At 41.2% G+C, this 15,999-nt stretch overlaps 1 protein-coding gene across 1 annotated transcript in view; it reads right to left on the reverse strand.

Annotated features, from left to right (window-relative positions):
* Nucleotides 1-14,373, reverse strand: part of LOC147219236 (amyloid beta A4 precursor protein-binding family B member 1-interacting protein-like) — an 18,145-nt gene extending 3,772 nt beyond the window's left edge. The window contains exons 1-11 of the mRNA XM_086172156.1: nucleotides 14,271-14,373; nucleotides 10,543-10,612; nucleotides 6,299-6,465; nucleotides 6,150-6,221; nucleotides 5,913-6,072; nucleotides 5,647-5,768; nucleotides 5,487-5,561; nucleotides 4,769-4,912; nucleotides 3,549-3,659; nucleotides 978-1,076; nucleotides 797-881 (exon numbers count right to left, since the gene is read on the reverse strand). Of these exons, the coding sequence (XP_086028282.1) occupies nucleotides 797-881; nucleotides 978-1,076; nucleotides 3,549-3,659; nucleotides 4,769-4,912; nucleotides 5,487-5,561; nucleotides 5,647-5,768; nucleotides 5,913-6,072; nucleotides 6,150-6,221; nucleotides 6,299-6,465; nucleotides 10,543-10,612; nucleotides 14,271-14,330 (1,165 nt within the window). The 5' untranslated portion in view covers nucleotides 14,331-14,373. The remainder of the gene's footprint in view (nucleotides 1-796; nucleotides 882-977; nucleotides 1,077-3,548; nucleotides 3,660-4,768; nucleotides 4,913-5,486; nucleotides 5,562-5,646; nucleotides 5,769-5,912; nucleotides 6,073-6,149; nucleotides 6,222-6,298; nucleotides 6,466-10,542; nucleotides 10,613-14,270) is intronic.
* Nucleotides 14,374-15,999: the final 1,626 nt, after the last annotated feature.

Here is a 15,999-nt window from a genome sequence, read left to right on the forward strand (position 1 = left end):
TGAGAACCGTAAGTTAGCAGGAGTAAGGAAACGAGTCAGGAGGAAAGTCGGTCTGCCAACAGGTGAAATTGTGATCACAAGGGGAGGGGAATGGGGCGCGTCGATCAGAGAGGAGCTGACGAGGGCGAATTACTGACAGGTGAGATTGTAACTGCAGGAAAGGCAATCAGAGGGGCAGGAAATTAGACAAAGACGGGAAGCGAAACAGAATAACAGCAAAAAAAACCAAAAATCCTACAACTATCCAAATTGATGTGTGAAAACATTAATAAGATGAAAAATCACAAAAGAAAACCAGAAAAAAAGTCCCATTTTATAATATTTTTTTCAGGATTTACTGTATTTATGGACAGATTCAGAAAGTCCTGAAAAAAAACTTGTATATGAATGTTTGTGTGTCATTGTTAATTATTCACTAAAATAAAACCCCTCCAGTTGTTTTTTTTTAACTGTCCTCTTTATGTGAGTCCTGTGGCCTCTCTAATAAATCACGACAAATCCAGTAAAAGCCTTTTGCCGCACATGTTGGACTAACATCATACGCAAGTCAGTGATTTTAAGGTTTGTTTATCTCAAAGTTTTACAAGCCCATTTCCTACCTTATTAAAACGTTTTTGTTTTTTTTCTACACCCACTCATTTGCCTCTCTTACAGTGCTCGGAACTGGTTTCATTGAGCTGTTTATTTATATTTTTCTTTTTTTTTTTAATCAATAAAGGTTTAGCTTTTACATTTCTTGCAAGCATTCCCCAGAGTGAGCAATCTTACAGCTTTTCTTAAAGTTGAAAAGATGCACCTGTCCTTGCTGCATGATGAGGAGTTTGCAGGGCGGCTGCTTTTTGCACTGCAACTTGGTAGTTTCTGTGGAGCGCAGTCCCATACTGACAAACACACACACACACACAAACACACACATAGACTCACTTTAACACTAAATAGAGTTCATTTGAGGGAAAATGAAGGGAGAATGGTCCCACCTTGGCCACTCTGATAGAGTTCACCCAAAGCTGCAGCATGTCTGCGCTGCGGCAGCACAGGAACTTGATGTAGGGTGATTCTTTTTGGATGTGGGGATGCTGTGAGAAAATAAAACAAAAAAAAGAAGATGAAAAAAAAAAAAAAGGTTTGACTTATTGTAGTTTTCATTTCAACCAGCAGGGGGTGGAAAACGCCATGGCTGTGGCGCCACTGTTGCTATGACACTTGGATGAAATCTTATATGGAAAATTCTTTATGAAAAGCAGGACGGTCTCAAAACAGGGTCACAAAAAAAAACAAAAAACACCAGCATTCTTTTCTCCACACCAGCTGATCTGCATAGCAGGTCAGTTCTGCAGATTCATAATCATATTCACTCTGAGAGACGCTTGGATATATTTTAGTCACATCAACTTCTGATTATTTATTGCCATTTCTGTTTTTTTTCCAAGGTTCACGAATTCCCATCGATCGACCCGTCGTTTTTCAACTGTTTGCATCTGTGGTCTCTCCGCCCCCGTCAGCTGGTCGCCCACGAGAAGCCACGTGTGAATAAACATATCTGCTGCGTCCTGTGTTTGCCAGGACTGAGATATCTTCTCGTCGATCAACCCGCACAGTTGAGTTCATCCACGGTGCAACCGTTCCGATTACTTTTGGCTCTTCCTCATAGTTTTGTGTCGATAAATTTCAAGCGTAGTGTGTTTCTGATTTCGGGGTCAGATGGGATTTGATCGCACGTTTACGAGGGGGGGAAAATAATGTAATGGCTCGTTTTTTCCGATGCGTCGTGTCGGGTTAAACACAGGTGTGATTCATAACGTTCATCGCGGTCCAGTTGGGTGGAAGCGAGCCGGAGAGCACCTGCAGGCCCGGCTGGGCAGAAGAAGGCTGCATTCGCTGTCATTAATCGCATCTGTGTTTACCCTGCAATGACACGGCAGAGTTCCTCCCAGAGATGCTTCCCACCGCTCTCAACAACTTTGGCTGATGTTACCTGTGACTTCGAATGACTCAGACAAAATTATTAACTTCCAATAGTCACTATTTCTGAACCAACGGGAATTAATAGTTTTGTCTTAGATAAATACTTCATTCTGAGCTTGTTTCGGAGCGATCGTAATCCTTGTATAAAATAGGGGCGGCTGTGGTTTGGTCGGTAAAGCTACTACTGACATCATGCTGATGTGTAGTCGGACATCAAACTCCAAGTTGTGTGTCAACATTAATAGATGAATTCAATCCAGTGGAGGCCATTCTAAAGTCCTATATGAATGAGATCTGGGTATGTATTGTGGTGATTTTGAGTCATTAATAACGGAAAAAAAATAAGAATTGTCGCATTTTAATCGCACTCAAATTCGCACCACGGATGTTTCTCAGGGCACTAGTTCCAGGGTCCAGATTGTATCAACACTGAATTATTCCGGATGGCAATATAAACAAAAATACTGTCCTTATAATGCGTTCTTAATACAGGAAGTGGTTTCCGTATTACAGGAGCACCTCCTTCCTCTGTTACCGTCATGCTAGACATGAGCACACAAATCTCTAACGTTAGCTTTGTATAAACAGGCATGTTGCTAATGTTGGTGTTGTGCAAGCACAAAGGTTGCTAATGTCAGCTTTGTAAAAACAAACTGGTCTTTAATTCAAGCTTTAGAAACCTCACATGTCGCTAATGTTAGCTTTGTACTGGCGCTAATGTTAGCGTTGTAAAAGATAATAGGTAGCCAGTGTTAGCTTTGAATGATCAGACATGTGCTAATGTTAGCTTCGTATGAGCACAGAGGATGCTAATGTTAGCTTTGTAAAAGCAAATGGGTAGCCAGTGTTAGTTTTGTATGAGCATACATGTAGCTAATATTAGCTTTATATGAGCACGGAGGATGCTAATGTTAGCTTTGTAAAAGCAAATGGGTAGCCAGTGTTAGTTTTGTATGAGCATACATGTAGCTAATGTTAGCTTTACATAAGCACAGAGGATGCTAATGTTAGCTTTCTACGAAAGCATGTCACAGAGACACAAACCTGTGGAGGAGGCCAATAGGAAAATAAAGATTTAGAATTTTAAGATCATGTTTTGTGATTCATTCATCAAAAAACATACTTCTTTTTTTCCCTTGTCAAATATTAGAATGCGATTGATTTTGATCAAGTAATTACAAAGCCTCCAAGTAATTAGATTCAACTTAAAATCAATTTCCACCTCTAATATAAGCCTATAACATCGCAATTCGATGTTATTGCTGTATTAATCTTGTCAACATTCTACAAGGATATGGCGTAGATTTTAACAAAAAGGAATTCAATTAATTAATGAAACAGTTACCAGTAATGTCCATCAATATGGGTCAAGTAAAGAAGGATCAAGCTGTGAGTTTGGTGAACCTCTAACCTGCACCTCATCTGATGACTTTTATTCCCACAGTCGTCTCTTTTTGACTTAGTCAGGTATTAGTTCCCTTAGAATTACTACATTTATAAGCAATGTCACGATGTAAAAGGATTAGAAACGTCCTGACGACGAGGTGTCCTGACCACCATCTGACATTTGTGTTGTTTCATACCTTCAGGATAAAGCAGAAGTTGCTGGGAGCTTTGTATTTCTGTGTGTAGCTGCTAGTCGTGTAGATGTCGATCTGCTCAAAACGAACGAAACAGACCAGATCCGTGGACGCCTGCCGGACCCACCAAACAAAACAAAACAAAACAAAACAAAACAAGCAATCACAAACGTGGAACATTTAGCTGGAATTGTCCCAGGGTTCTGCTCTGAGCATGTTTATATGAACCAAATTCAATTTTTCTTAAATCGCATTATATTCTAGAATTTCAGAAATGCTTGTGTTTCAAGCTAAAAAAAAAAAACAAACAAAAAAAAAAATCAACTTTTAAAAGTAAAGGCCTTATGTTGCAGGGAAACAAACAAAACATTTGTCCCTGGAAACACCTGGGCGTGCAATTGCACTTTCAGGGACGTGGATCCGCAGAGGATTATTCTCTCCTGACTTTTCTTTTCCCTTCCTTCTTTGATCCCACAGGTTCCTGGCCGACTTTTACCCCTGACACGTCATCCACCTTCCTCCCTCTCAGACACACGGTAGCTTTTTTTTCGCTGGTAGAGATGCGATTTCGAATTCTCCCTCTTAGAGTTCATTGTCTTTCGTCCCTGACCCCCGGCTGATTTCCCGCCGGCACATCTGCCTCGCACAGTCTCCCTCCCATGATGTTTTTCAGAGATAGCCCCGGGATTTTTTTTTTTTTGTTGTTTTTTTTCTGGTTCGTCTCAGTGACAGGACAACATGTTTCTCTTTAACAGCGGCCAGGCCTCCATTCACACCGTCCATCATCCCCTCCGCTTCTGCTGCAACTCACAAACCTACACATCCATGTCATAGCTTGGAAGAGCCGGCCCGTCTGCGGCGTATACACAAAACGCTGCCGCGCTTTCTACATTTCTAATCTTTCATGCGTCTCATCAACCGTACAGATGTGTCGATGATGTGGACGAGAAAAAACTGACATCATTTGTCATCGTCGCAGATGTTTCTCATTTCTCAAGCGTGGAGTGCATTCAAGTAATCATATAAATTATCAAGTAACCGAGTTACCAAATAACACGGCTGCCAGATTATATCGTAAGAAAGTGACTAATGTAAACAAGAACCTGTTCTCTGTTATAGGATTTCATTCGTTTGGTGATGTTATTTCTTGTTGTCTCTTAACAACAATACATTGATGTCAACAGCGCATGGCTTACAGTACAACGTCTGCGTCCATTTCAAACCTTCGTCTTTCCTTTCGGCACGTAGTAGATGCCCGAGGCCCTGAGCGTGAAGTACTGTGGTTTCCAGACCTTCCTCCCGTCCTCCTTCAGGTACAGTGTTCCCTCTAAGTTGGGGACGATTACGGTGGAGCCGCCGAAACTTTCCTGGGTCGCCAGGAACGCGGAAAAATGAACGGAGGCGGACAAACACAGAGAACTTTTCATTTTGAGCATGGATTAATCACAGAGCCTCCAATCTACAGCCCTTTTTTGAAGAAAAAGACAGTACAGTCACTGTGTCCCAAGTCAATACATTGCATTTGATTATAAATGTTACTATTAAGACTAAAAACAAGGACAAACTCATGAATTTTGCAATTTGGACCGTATCATTATCATGGTATTAGTTATTATTATTATGTTTTACTTGAAACTCTGGCACAACAATTTCCTTCGGGATAAATAAAGTTGTTCTTATTCTTATTCTTATTCTTATTCTTCCATAATATCCTTTTCTGAAGAAGAAGACAGTACAGTCGCAGTGTCCAAAGTCAATACATTGCATTTAATTACTATAAATGTTACTATTAATACTAAAAACAAGGACAAACTTATGGGTTTTGCAATTTGGACCGTATCATTATCATGATGATGGCTAGATCCCTTTCCCCTCATACAACCTTGATCCTCGAGCGGTTATTTGTTTTTCCTCCAGCTCGGCAGAGAAGGGTGGTCTCACCTGGATGAGAAGGTCCTTCGCTTTTTCCGAAACGTCACTCAGACTCGCCATCCCTTTGTTCAACATGTAAAATAACTAAAAAGGAAGAAAGAGCGGCGGCGTCATCCGACTGTGTCGACAGAGCCGAGCTCGACTTTTGCGCGCACACACTCTTCCCCACCTGTGGTTCCATGAAAATCCTGTACCTCTGAGGCCTCGACGTGAAATAGATCTTGTTCTGGCTGTGCCGAGGCCACGCGGACAGGGGCTCCACCAGGAACTCGTGGTCCTCAAAGCTTCTCTCTGGAAGGATGAGTAACTCTCAACTGCAGTCCTCCCATATGAAATGTGTGTGTGCGCCTATAAGGAGAGCTTGTACTATTCTGCACAGTGGCTGAACACACTGATTGCCTGCATATGATGTGTGTGTGTGTGTGTTCATCTCACCGGTGTGCAGCTCAGGGTTGGTCTCGCTCAGGCTCCAGCCGATGCCGCCGTCGCAGTGAGTCTTCTCGATCAGCTTGTCCACGACGTCCCGCACCGTCTGTCTCTCATCCACCATCAGAGTTTTGGAGCCGCCGTCACTCATCAGCACCTTCACTATTAACTGCGAGGAACACACCATCACCTGCATCACGCCTCTGACAGAGTGTGTGTGTGTGTGTGTGTGTGTGTGTGTGTTACCTTCCTGCACTTGGCCTCTTTCAGCTTCTCCAAAGCCAGCTTGATTTTTTCCGTTTTCGTGAGCGGTTCACTCTGGGAGCAGCAAATAAAAAAAGCACGTTATCGGGATTTAATGATTCTTAAGAATACCTGCAGACTGCAGTTACCACCTGAGGCCCTCCCGAGGATTTTGGGCGTGGAAGTGAAATTTGGTCGTCGCCGCCGCTCCTGATTGGCGGCTCAACGGCGGTGCGTCCCATCGCCGACGAGGTCGGTCTTGATCCCAGGTTGGCGACCAGATCGTCCAACTCGTGTTCGTCCATTCCATTCAAAGACTCTGCAAATCCGGGACGGGGGGGGGGGGGGGATTATCTCGAAAAGGAGGCATCATTTCAGCGTTTGACCTCAACGATTTCAACGATCTGACCTCACCGGGCTCACAAGATAAACTTTATCCATCCACATCGGGGAAACTATTTTGTCACAGCAGCGTAGCAGTGTTAAAAAAAAAGGGTAATCTTCTTCTCTCGGCTTTTCCCTTCAGGTTTCGCCACAGCCAATCAACCTTTTCTATTTAACCCTATTCTCTGTATCCTCCTCTCTCACACCAACTGCCTTCATATCCTAGTTATAAGTCCTGGAATAAGTCCTAGAATATCCTTTAAGTCCTAGAATATAATCAAGTTATAAGTCCTAGAATATCCTAGAATAAGAATAAGAACAAGAACAACTTTATTTATTTATCCCGAAGGAAATTGTTGAATTCAAATATAAATATAAATATAAATATAAATAGAGGCATCCACTATTAGAGAAACAGCAGAGAGAACAACAACAACAATAACATCAAGGATAAGAACGGACAACAGAATGGGAAAAAAAAAGACAGTAAGGGTGAACGTAGTTAACCGAAAACAAAACGTGACATTAGCAATGATAAGAATCAAATTAATAAACAAAAATAGACGGGAAGCGGGTGGGCTTGAACCAACGGGATAAAAAAAGGCACAGGTTCATCTACCGATTTCCTGTTCTCTGCGGTAGTTTACAGAATGGTAGGAAAATCGAAGAAGTCTACTCGTGTTTATTTGGATTTGTTGACATGGTGTGACTGTGTTAACACCTTCTTGTGGCAGTTGAGAGCCCTTTTTTTTTTTTTTTGGCAGGGGAGGGTCAGGCTGTGAAAAGTTCGAGGGTCCCCGGGTCTGGCTTTTTACTCCGCCGGACTGTAGCGGCAACAAAAGAAAACATTCCTGAGAAAAAAATTGGATCAAAATTGGATCAACCTGTCATTGCAGCGTCCAAAAGAAAAACTCAAAAAAGAGAAAAGGAACAAGTTACTTCCAAATGTTGTGCTGGCACGGCTAATCCTTATTCCTCCATGCCTTTATTGAACTTCAGTAAACAATAATGGGCTAGAATATCCAAACAACGAGAAAAAAAATGTCCATTTTACTTCTCCAAAGCAGAACTTTTACTCTATCTTCCTTATTTCATCATTGGATATCGCTTAAAATGCAAAATGTGTATTTTTGTATATCAAATGAACGTCGTCGTGTTTATACATGAACGTTAAATTATTCTGTGTTAAAGTCCCGACACGGCAACATACATCACTTTGGTAAACAAATAATTATAATAATAAAACATCTAAACAATACAAATTACATCTTCATTAAACTTCTAACTTCATGCAACTTTTTTTACATATTTTATATATCTGTTTGCACGACCTCGCTGATCACTTTACTCACATGGGATATTTCTAATTACTTAACTACACTTGCTCATTGTATCATTGTACTGTGTACAATGTTCTTTTGTCCAATCATTTACTTTCGCCTCAGTATGTTACTAAAACAGAGCCAAACTTCTTAACAGATTTGGCCAATAAAGCTAATTCTGATTAGTAATTATGAAGTCATTATTTCAGTAATGAAAAAGTTTATCTTTAGTAGTTGTGATTCTAGACGCTACATTGACAATATCCACGGCGCTTTATCCCTTTTATTTCCCGATACAACTTGATCATGTCAGACTCGGAATGTTGGGAACGTGTGTGTTTGACAAGGTCATTTAAGGCAGGGGTGTCAAACTCATTTTGATCCGGGGGGCCACAAACGGCCGAATTTGATGTCAAGGGGGCCGGACCGGTAAAATCATAGCATAATTATCTAGAAGTAACACTAAGTCCAAATGTTTCCTTTGTTTTAGTGTAAAGGAGAACAGGTTAATGATAAAAATCTTTCTATGTAATGAACTGTTCATTTTTCCTGAATTCTCAGTTCTCCGTGCAATTTGTTGTATTTTTCGACAAAACTTGCTGCATCCACACCAAGCATACAGGTTTTCTTATTAACCCTAATAAACAAAACAAAAAAAAAAAGTGGTCAATTTTTCTTGGAAAATCCAACACTCCATGTCCACTTTTCTCTTTTTTGATAAAAAAGGAAAAGCAGGTATATTTCCAATAACAAGTAAAAATGCTATTTACAGACTCGGAAGTAGCATTCCTGCCATCTGCTGTAAGTTCTGAGTCACATAGTGTTGCGCCATGTTGCTAACACTGACCCAAACAGTGCACCAAGAGCAGACAATATAGGAACTGCATTTTTATTTTAAAAAAGTAATTCATGATTTTTATGTATTTTTTCAAATTAGACATTTATTCCACGGGCCGAATTGGACACCTCGGCGGGCCGGTACCGGCTCACAGGCCGTACGTTTGACACCCCTGATTTATTGGCCGTCAGCCGTGAACTTTGTTATTATTTCCCAATATTATTTCTTGGTATTGAAAGCCTCTTGACATAATTCAGTTTTAGATGATTAAAAAGCTTTTCCTTGAAATTGATGATGAGATTCAAGTTCGACACTGACCACAAAATTACAGGACAAACGGAAAACAGCTATTTTGCTTTTTAGCTTAAAAAGCGCGCACTTGTTTGGGCGGAAGCTACTAGAGATATGTGAAATGTTTCATTATCGAAGTTAACTTATCAAATGGGTTGATTTTATTTAACTATTTTTTCGTGCACAGGCTCCATTTGTTGCAGCCGGTCCGAGGCACGGCCGACCATCCGAACTTAAAAATACTCGCAAAATGTTGATCTTCCATGTGCGTTTGCTTAAAAAGCACAATTAACTCACCATAACCTCCGAAGTGACGGGTTTAACGTCCCTCTGGGGATTTATCTGCTGTGTCATGTGACCTTCATGTGTGCCGCGCGGCGGTTCTCACAGATCAGAAACAATTTTCTAAACCGCTCTCAGTCACACACATTTTATCTCCGTAAGCTCATAATGTGCGTTATAATTGAAGCCACAAGCCTCCCCTCCGACTCAACGTAAACATCAAACTCAATTGAGGTTTTGTATTGGAGGGTCGTAAACGAAGGATAATCCACAGTCCAGCTCGTAACTCAAAGCGCTGACTGACATTCACGTCAACATCCCGGTTCCTCATCTTGAAATGCTCATGATTTTGGAGTTCTGGAGCTTTTACTCCATAGGAGGATAATATTATTCATTCACTCATCATATATTACCGGCCGGACCAGTAAAATCATAGCATCATTACCTAGAAGTAACACTAAGTCCAATTTTTTCCGTTGTTTCAGTGTAAAAGAGAACAGATAATTATAAAAATCTTTATATGTAATGAACTGTTCCTTTAAAAAATACATGACGAACAACCTGAGATTCATGAAGAAAAGTAAATGCAATTTCAACAACACTGAGCCTCACTTCCTACTTCTCAGTTCTCCGTGCATTTTGTTGTATTTGATTTGAAAAATATCGGCCGCAATCGGGCTGCGAATCTCACACACACAAACACACACACACACACACACACACACCATCCACAAACTGCACTTAACTCTGAACTATGAACCTTGCATCTGCACTATTTTTTCCACTTCTGTCACTTTACAACACTTTAAACCACTTTAAACCCCTTTAAACCACTTTAAACCACTGCACCTTTATTTTTTGGGACTTTTGGACATTTTGGAGCCTTTTGTGAATAACCTTGTTGCCTTCGTTGCACCTGTTGTGTTGAAATTTTTCTGCTACATCACCGTGGGGGTTTGAGTGATGCAATTTCAATCCTCCCAATGTGTGAAACACATGGCAGCATTAACTATAAAGTTAACTTTATGGACAAATATTTACTCTTTGGCTTATTCAGCTGTCGAGTCGACGCATCGGAAATTTTAAAAGATGTATCAGTCATCATTTGAAAATGGATTAAATCCCCCAAACAATCCCCAATTTTCTTAAGTCATGTGCCTTCAAGGCTTTACAGGTCACAATGCCTTTCTGGTGCGATGAAACCCAAACGGTTGAACTGTTTCAAATTATAAAATGTCACCGTTTGCGTGCCAGAGACGTCGCCCGAATGATCGCTTACCGTCTAGGTCATCGAAGCCGATGCATAAGGTTCTGTCTCTCAGCGGGGCTTCGGCGTCGGGAGCCAGGCTCTGCAGAGAGGAGCAAAAAAACACAATAACGCTCTAAAATTCACATGGCTTTGTCGCTCTTGTATGAAAATACTCAAATAACCTTGATTCCATATTGATGCTCTGTTGGCAAATAATGGGGTAAGTAAAAACGGAGCAATAGCAAAATGTGTTTGTTATCACTTATTTATTAATTGTTAATTCTGTTTTTTATTTGTTTGCCTAAATCAATAAGCCCTTTATCAAGACGCTATACAGTTTAGCAATGATCATTTACTAATAATTTATTCATAAATGTATTTATTTTTTACCAAGGCTAAAGAGTTGGTGTGACGCTATATACGGGACTGTCTCAGAAAATTAGAATATTGTGATAAAGTTCTTTATCTTCTGTAATGCAATTACAAAAACAAAAATGTCCTACATCTTGGATTCATTACATATCAACAGAAATATTGCAAGCCTTTTATTATTTTAATATTGCTGATTATGGCTTACATCTTGAGAAAACTCAAAAATCCTATCTAAAAATATTAGAATATCATGAAAAAGTAATTTTTGTTTTTTTTTAAATTGCATTACAGAAGATAAAGAACTTTATCACATATATATTCTAATTTTCTGATTCTGTCCTGTAGTACTATAAATAACAATGCAAAACTCCTAAAGCGGAAACAGGTTTTATTTAAGCAGTCAGAGCTGTGCTATATTCTGACAATAAAAACATTTACGGGGCTTTTAATAAGACTTGTTTATACGCATTTCCGTTTTACACTGTACTGATAAAAGAGTCCCGTTTTTAATTTGTACATCTCAGACCAAAACGCTCACACGCAGCATTTTTGATTTGAAAAAAAAAAAAAAAGCATTCCCGACGTATTTAAAAACCGTTTCAGGGGAAAAAAAAAAAAAAAAGCGGGTGTAATAAATTATTGATTACTGTTCTTCTCCACAGGCGCGGTCGTATTTAGCAAGCTGGGATGGCAGCCAGAATCCGCACGGATCCAGGGCCTGCCGGCTGCGCCTGGAAACACGTCGATCTGCCGGCGCTGCCGCTTAAATGACACCTCTGAGCCCTTCGAACCCGGGATCAAAACTCTTTTCTATGACTTTTAGCTGCGGGGCAGAGAGGCAGGGAATAGACCCGGTGAAGTCAGCGGGTGTAATTGACCCTAATCTTTTTGTTTCTAATAGGATGATCTCTTTAATCGAACCCCAACGAAACTCCGGTCACGGTCCGTGTTGGATGTGACGCCGCTCCATGTGGGAAGGAACTGCCGCTACACATGGGATGTCGCTCGCTGCGAGATGTCTGATGTAATGGTCATGGTTGATCCCGATCTTCAGGCTGCGTTTATTCTGCTAACACGGTCCATCGTGAATAACGCCTTCGGCCGGAGTTGCATCAGCTGGAAGTGTGTAATGTTTTTCTTGGCGCGCCGCTGTAACGCGACAAGCATCTTCGACACGCCGAAGGGGGCTTCGTAAGGGTGGCCCTCGCGGTCCGGCGCGCTCGTCTTACATCCCCGTCTGGCGATCCTCTTTCTGAAAATCCGCTGTGTGAACTTAGATAATTTCCACTTTTGGGGGAATAATCAACCGGCGCAACCTGCTACCACTTCAAGAGCACCGGCAGAGACGCGCGTTCACATCTCATCCGGTTAGATTTGGACAACGACTGCGACCGTATCCCTCTTCAAATCTATTTTGCCTCCAGTCCTTGGATGGTTCAGTGCGTTTACACCATCTATTGATTTGTGCAACGTATTAATTCTGTCCGTGTAAACATCAACATATACAACATGTACATGTTAAAAGCGATGGCAAAACAATGATTTTGTTTTTACGCGTTATTCCAGCAAGGCAAAGATGCGGGATGGATGGTGGGGTTCACTCAGGACCAATCGCCAATCAATCAATCAATCAATCATATATCTTCTTCTTCTTCTTTCGGCTTTTCCCGTCAGGGGTCGCCACAGCGAGTCAACTTTCTCCATCTAACCCTATTTTCTCTGTATCTTCCTCTCTCACACCAACTACCTTCATATCCTCTCTCACTACGTCCATAAACCTTCTCTTTGGTCTTCCTCCAGACCTCTTGCCTGGCAGCTCCAATTCCAGCATCCGTCTACCAATATATTCTCTATCCCTCATGGCCTCATGTACATGGACGAACCATCTCAGTCTGGCTTCTCTGACCTTCTCTCCAAAACATCTAACATGTGCTGTTCCTCTGATAGACTCATTCCTGATCCTCTCCATCCTGGTCACTCCCAAAGAGAACCTCAACATCTTCATCTCTGCAACCTCTAGTTCTGCCCGCTGTCTTTTGGTCATTGTAACAGTTTCTAGTCCATACATCATCGCTGGTCTCACCACTGTCTTGTACACCTTTCCTTTTATTCTGGCTGAAAGTCTTCTATCACCTAGTACCCCTGACACTTTTCTCCACCCATTCCAACCTGCTTGGACCCGTCTCTTCACCTCTTTTCCACACTCTCCTTTGCTCTGGACTGTTGACCCTAAGTACCTGAAATCCTCCAGCTTCTTGATCTCCACTCCCTGTAGCCTCACCGTTCCATCCGAGTTCCTCTCGTTCACACACATATATTCTGTCTTGCTGCGACTAACTTTCATTCCTCTCCTTTCCAGAGCATACCTCCACCTCTCTAGATTTTCCTCTACCTGTTGTCTGCTCTCACTACAGATCACAATGTCATCCGCAAACATCATGGTCCATGGGGATTCCTGTCTAACCTCATCTGTCAGCCTATCCATCACCATTGCGAACAAGAAGGGGCTCAGAGCTGATCCCTGATGGAGTCCCACCTCCACCTTGAACTTCTCGGTTACCCCTACAGCACACCGTACCGGTGTCTCACAGCTAGCATACATGTCCTGCACCAGTCTAACATATTTCTCTACCACTCCAGACTTCCTCATACAATACCAGAGCTCCTCTCTTGGCACCCTGTCATATGCTTTTTCTAGGTCTACAAAAACGCAATGCAACTCCATCTGACCTTCTCTGCACTTTTCTATTAGCATTCTCAATGCAAATACTGCATCTGTAGTACTCTTCCTAGGCATGAAGCCATACTGCTGTTCACAAATGCTGACTTCTCAATCAATCAATCATATATGTCCCACCCAAAACAATAAGTTAGTGAATTACAAGGATGCTGAAACCGGTGTCTGTAAGGATAATAAGAATAAGAACAACTTTGTCAATCCCGAAGGAAATCGTTGTGCCAGAGTTACACGAAAAATATAACAATAATAAATAATAGTAGAAAATTGAATAAACAGTAAAAAAAAAAGAAAAAAAAAGAAAAAGGGAGAATAAGAAATACAAATAAACTATAAAGTGTCTTAAGGTCTTAAGGTGCACAAGAGTATGAAAAAAAATTGTACATGTAGCTGTCATGAAATAAGAATATTGCACATGTAGCTGTTATGAAATAAAAATATTGTACATGTAGCTGTTATGAAATAAAAATATTGCACATGTAGCTGTTATGAAATAAAAATATTGCACATGTAGCTGTTATGAAATGCAGGACAGATTCCCGTCAATCACATCCCCTCCTGCGTCACATCTGTCAGTATCTCAACGCCGATGTGAAACCGACCACGTTCCTCGGAGCCGGCGAAGCATGGATAAGAAAATGACGCTCACCTGGGAAAGATTACTCATCTCCCCCAGCAGGTGACCGAACACGGCGTCGATGTTGTCCATCTTGGAAAGGTAATTCCAGCGGCGGCAGACCAGACCTGTATCGAACAGAACGGCGGCGAGTGATGAACGGCGCCTGCGGCAGCACAGGGAACTGAGAAATGTCTACGATAGGGTTCGATTTTACTTTCTCTTGGTCGGTTTCTAATACGGTGAGAGGAAATGTTTACCGACGCTTGTCAAATCTAGAAAAACGCAAACAAAGTTATACATCTGTGGAAGTGAATAAACAATTTGCAGGAGGTGTGTTTATTCATGTCGTACGAAAAAGTATGAAAAAGTCTGTTCACTCGACATTTCAAGTCAAGTAACACGCTTTGCTTTTGATATGTCAGAAATTATGAATAGACGAAAAAAGGAAATTAGTTGGCCCGGAGTTCATCACACAGAAATAACTTCTGCTGCGCAGAGGCTGAAAAGTGATAAGACTGTTATTCCTTTTGCTGACAGACATGATGTAATGTGATGACAAAAGTTATACAATATGACATTTATTACATGGAATTTAGCCGCGAGAGAATGAATGATGGCAAACGCCAAAACACATCACATTCTTTATTGGTAGCCGATCGTTCCTAAACCAAAAAAAAAAAAAAACCCGATCCAGATCAAAGTGTTTCATCTGACTCCGCGTCTGAGGTCGTCCATATGGCGGCGGCGGCGGCGTGCCAGCTATAGGGTCAAAAATACATCTGGCATGTGGAGCGCCTTGGAAAAAAAAAAAAACAGAAGAATGAGCTCCCGTGGCTCTCCGACGGCTCTTCGGAGACCCTCGATCTTATCGATCAGAAGACACGCAGAGCATACCAGCAAAAGTAAAAATGAATAAATTCAAATGTGGTGTTCGATTTAACTGTTGTATGAACTATTACTAATCGATCGATAAGCACATGCAAGTATGGAATTTACCTTTACAATTAATCAGAGGTTAAAGCCTTTCACATGAATTTTAAGTGCTGAATGCAATTTGAGTGAATGGTTGATTGTCTCTATATGTGATCTGCAGGAAAAGCGGTATAGATAATGAATAAATACATGGTTTGCCTATGTTTTGAAGGGAGTACCAAGTATAAACAAAATGCAATTCAAGAATATGAATGACAGGGAAGTGGGTCTTATTTTTCAAGCCGTCAAGACCACAAAAGTACAGATTGTCAGCAGTCAGTCGGAAGCGGCGGCTGTTTTTAATGTTCGACGATTAAAGTTACACGTGTTCACCGAGATCGCCGGAAGTGGGTTCTACCGGCACGATCGGTGACATCGGAAATATTCTCAAAGTATTCTGGGGTCAGATCTCGGAAAGTCACGATGCTCGTGGAAAAATGAAGCCTCTGAGTCATAATCATCCAGAAAGGAGTTTATTTTGAGGGAGACATCTTGTGTCCAGCAGTTACAGATGTGAAATGAAGAAAATTTGAATACAGATATATTCTGGAATGTGTAACCACGGAGATGCATTTTCGGAATTTTTTTTGAGTGTTTTTTCTTCAACTTTCTGAGAATACGGAGATTCTCATTCTTTCTTTCATTCGAGCTCTATACCGGTTATCCGATGTTCACCAATCACAGGGCCACATATAGACATAGAGTGACATGTAGTCAGGGGAGGCAGGAGGAGCCGTGCCTCACTTGACAATCTCGGAAAGAAAAAAATGTCAAATGAAAAAAAGAC

This window comes from Fistularia commersonii, chromosome 25 (genome assembly GCF_037954325.1).
Source record: "Fistularia commersonii isolate RoL2024-O1a breed Wild chromosome 25, RoL_Fcom_v1.0, whole genome shotgun sequence".
Classification (NCBI taxonomy): Eukaryota; Metazoa; Chordata; class Actinopteri; order Syngnathiformes; family Fistulariidae; genus Fistularia; species Fistularia commersonii.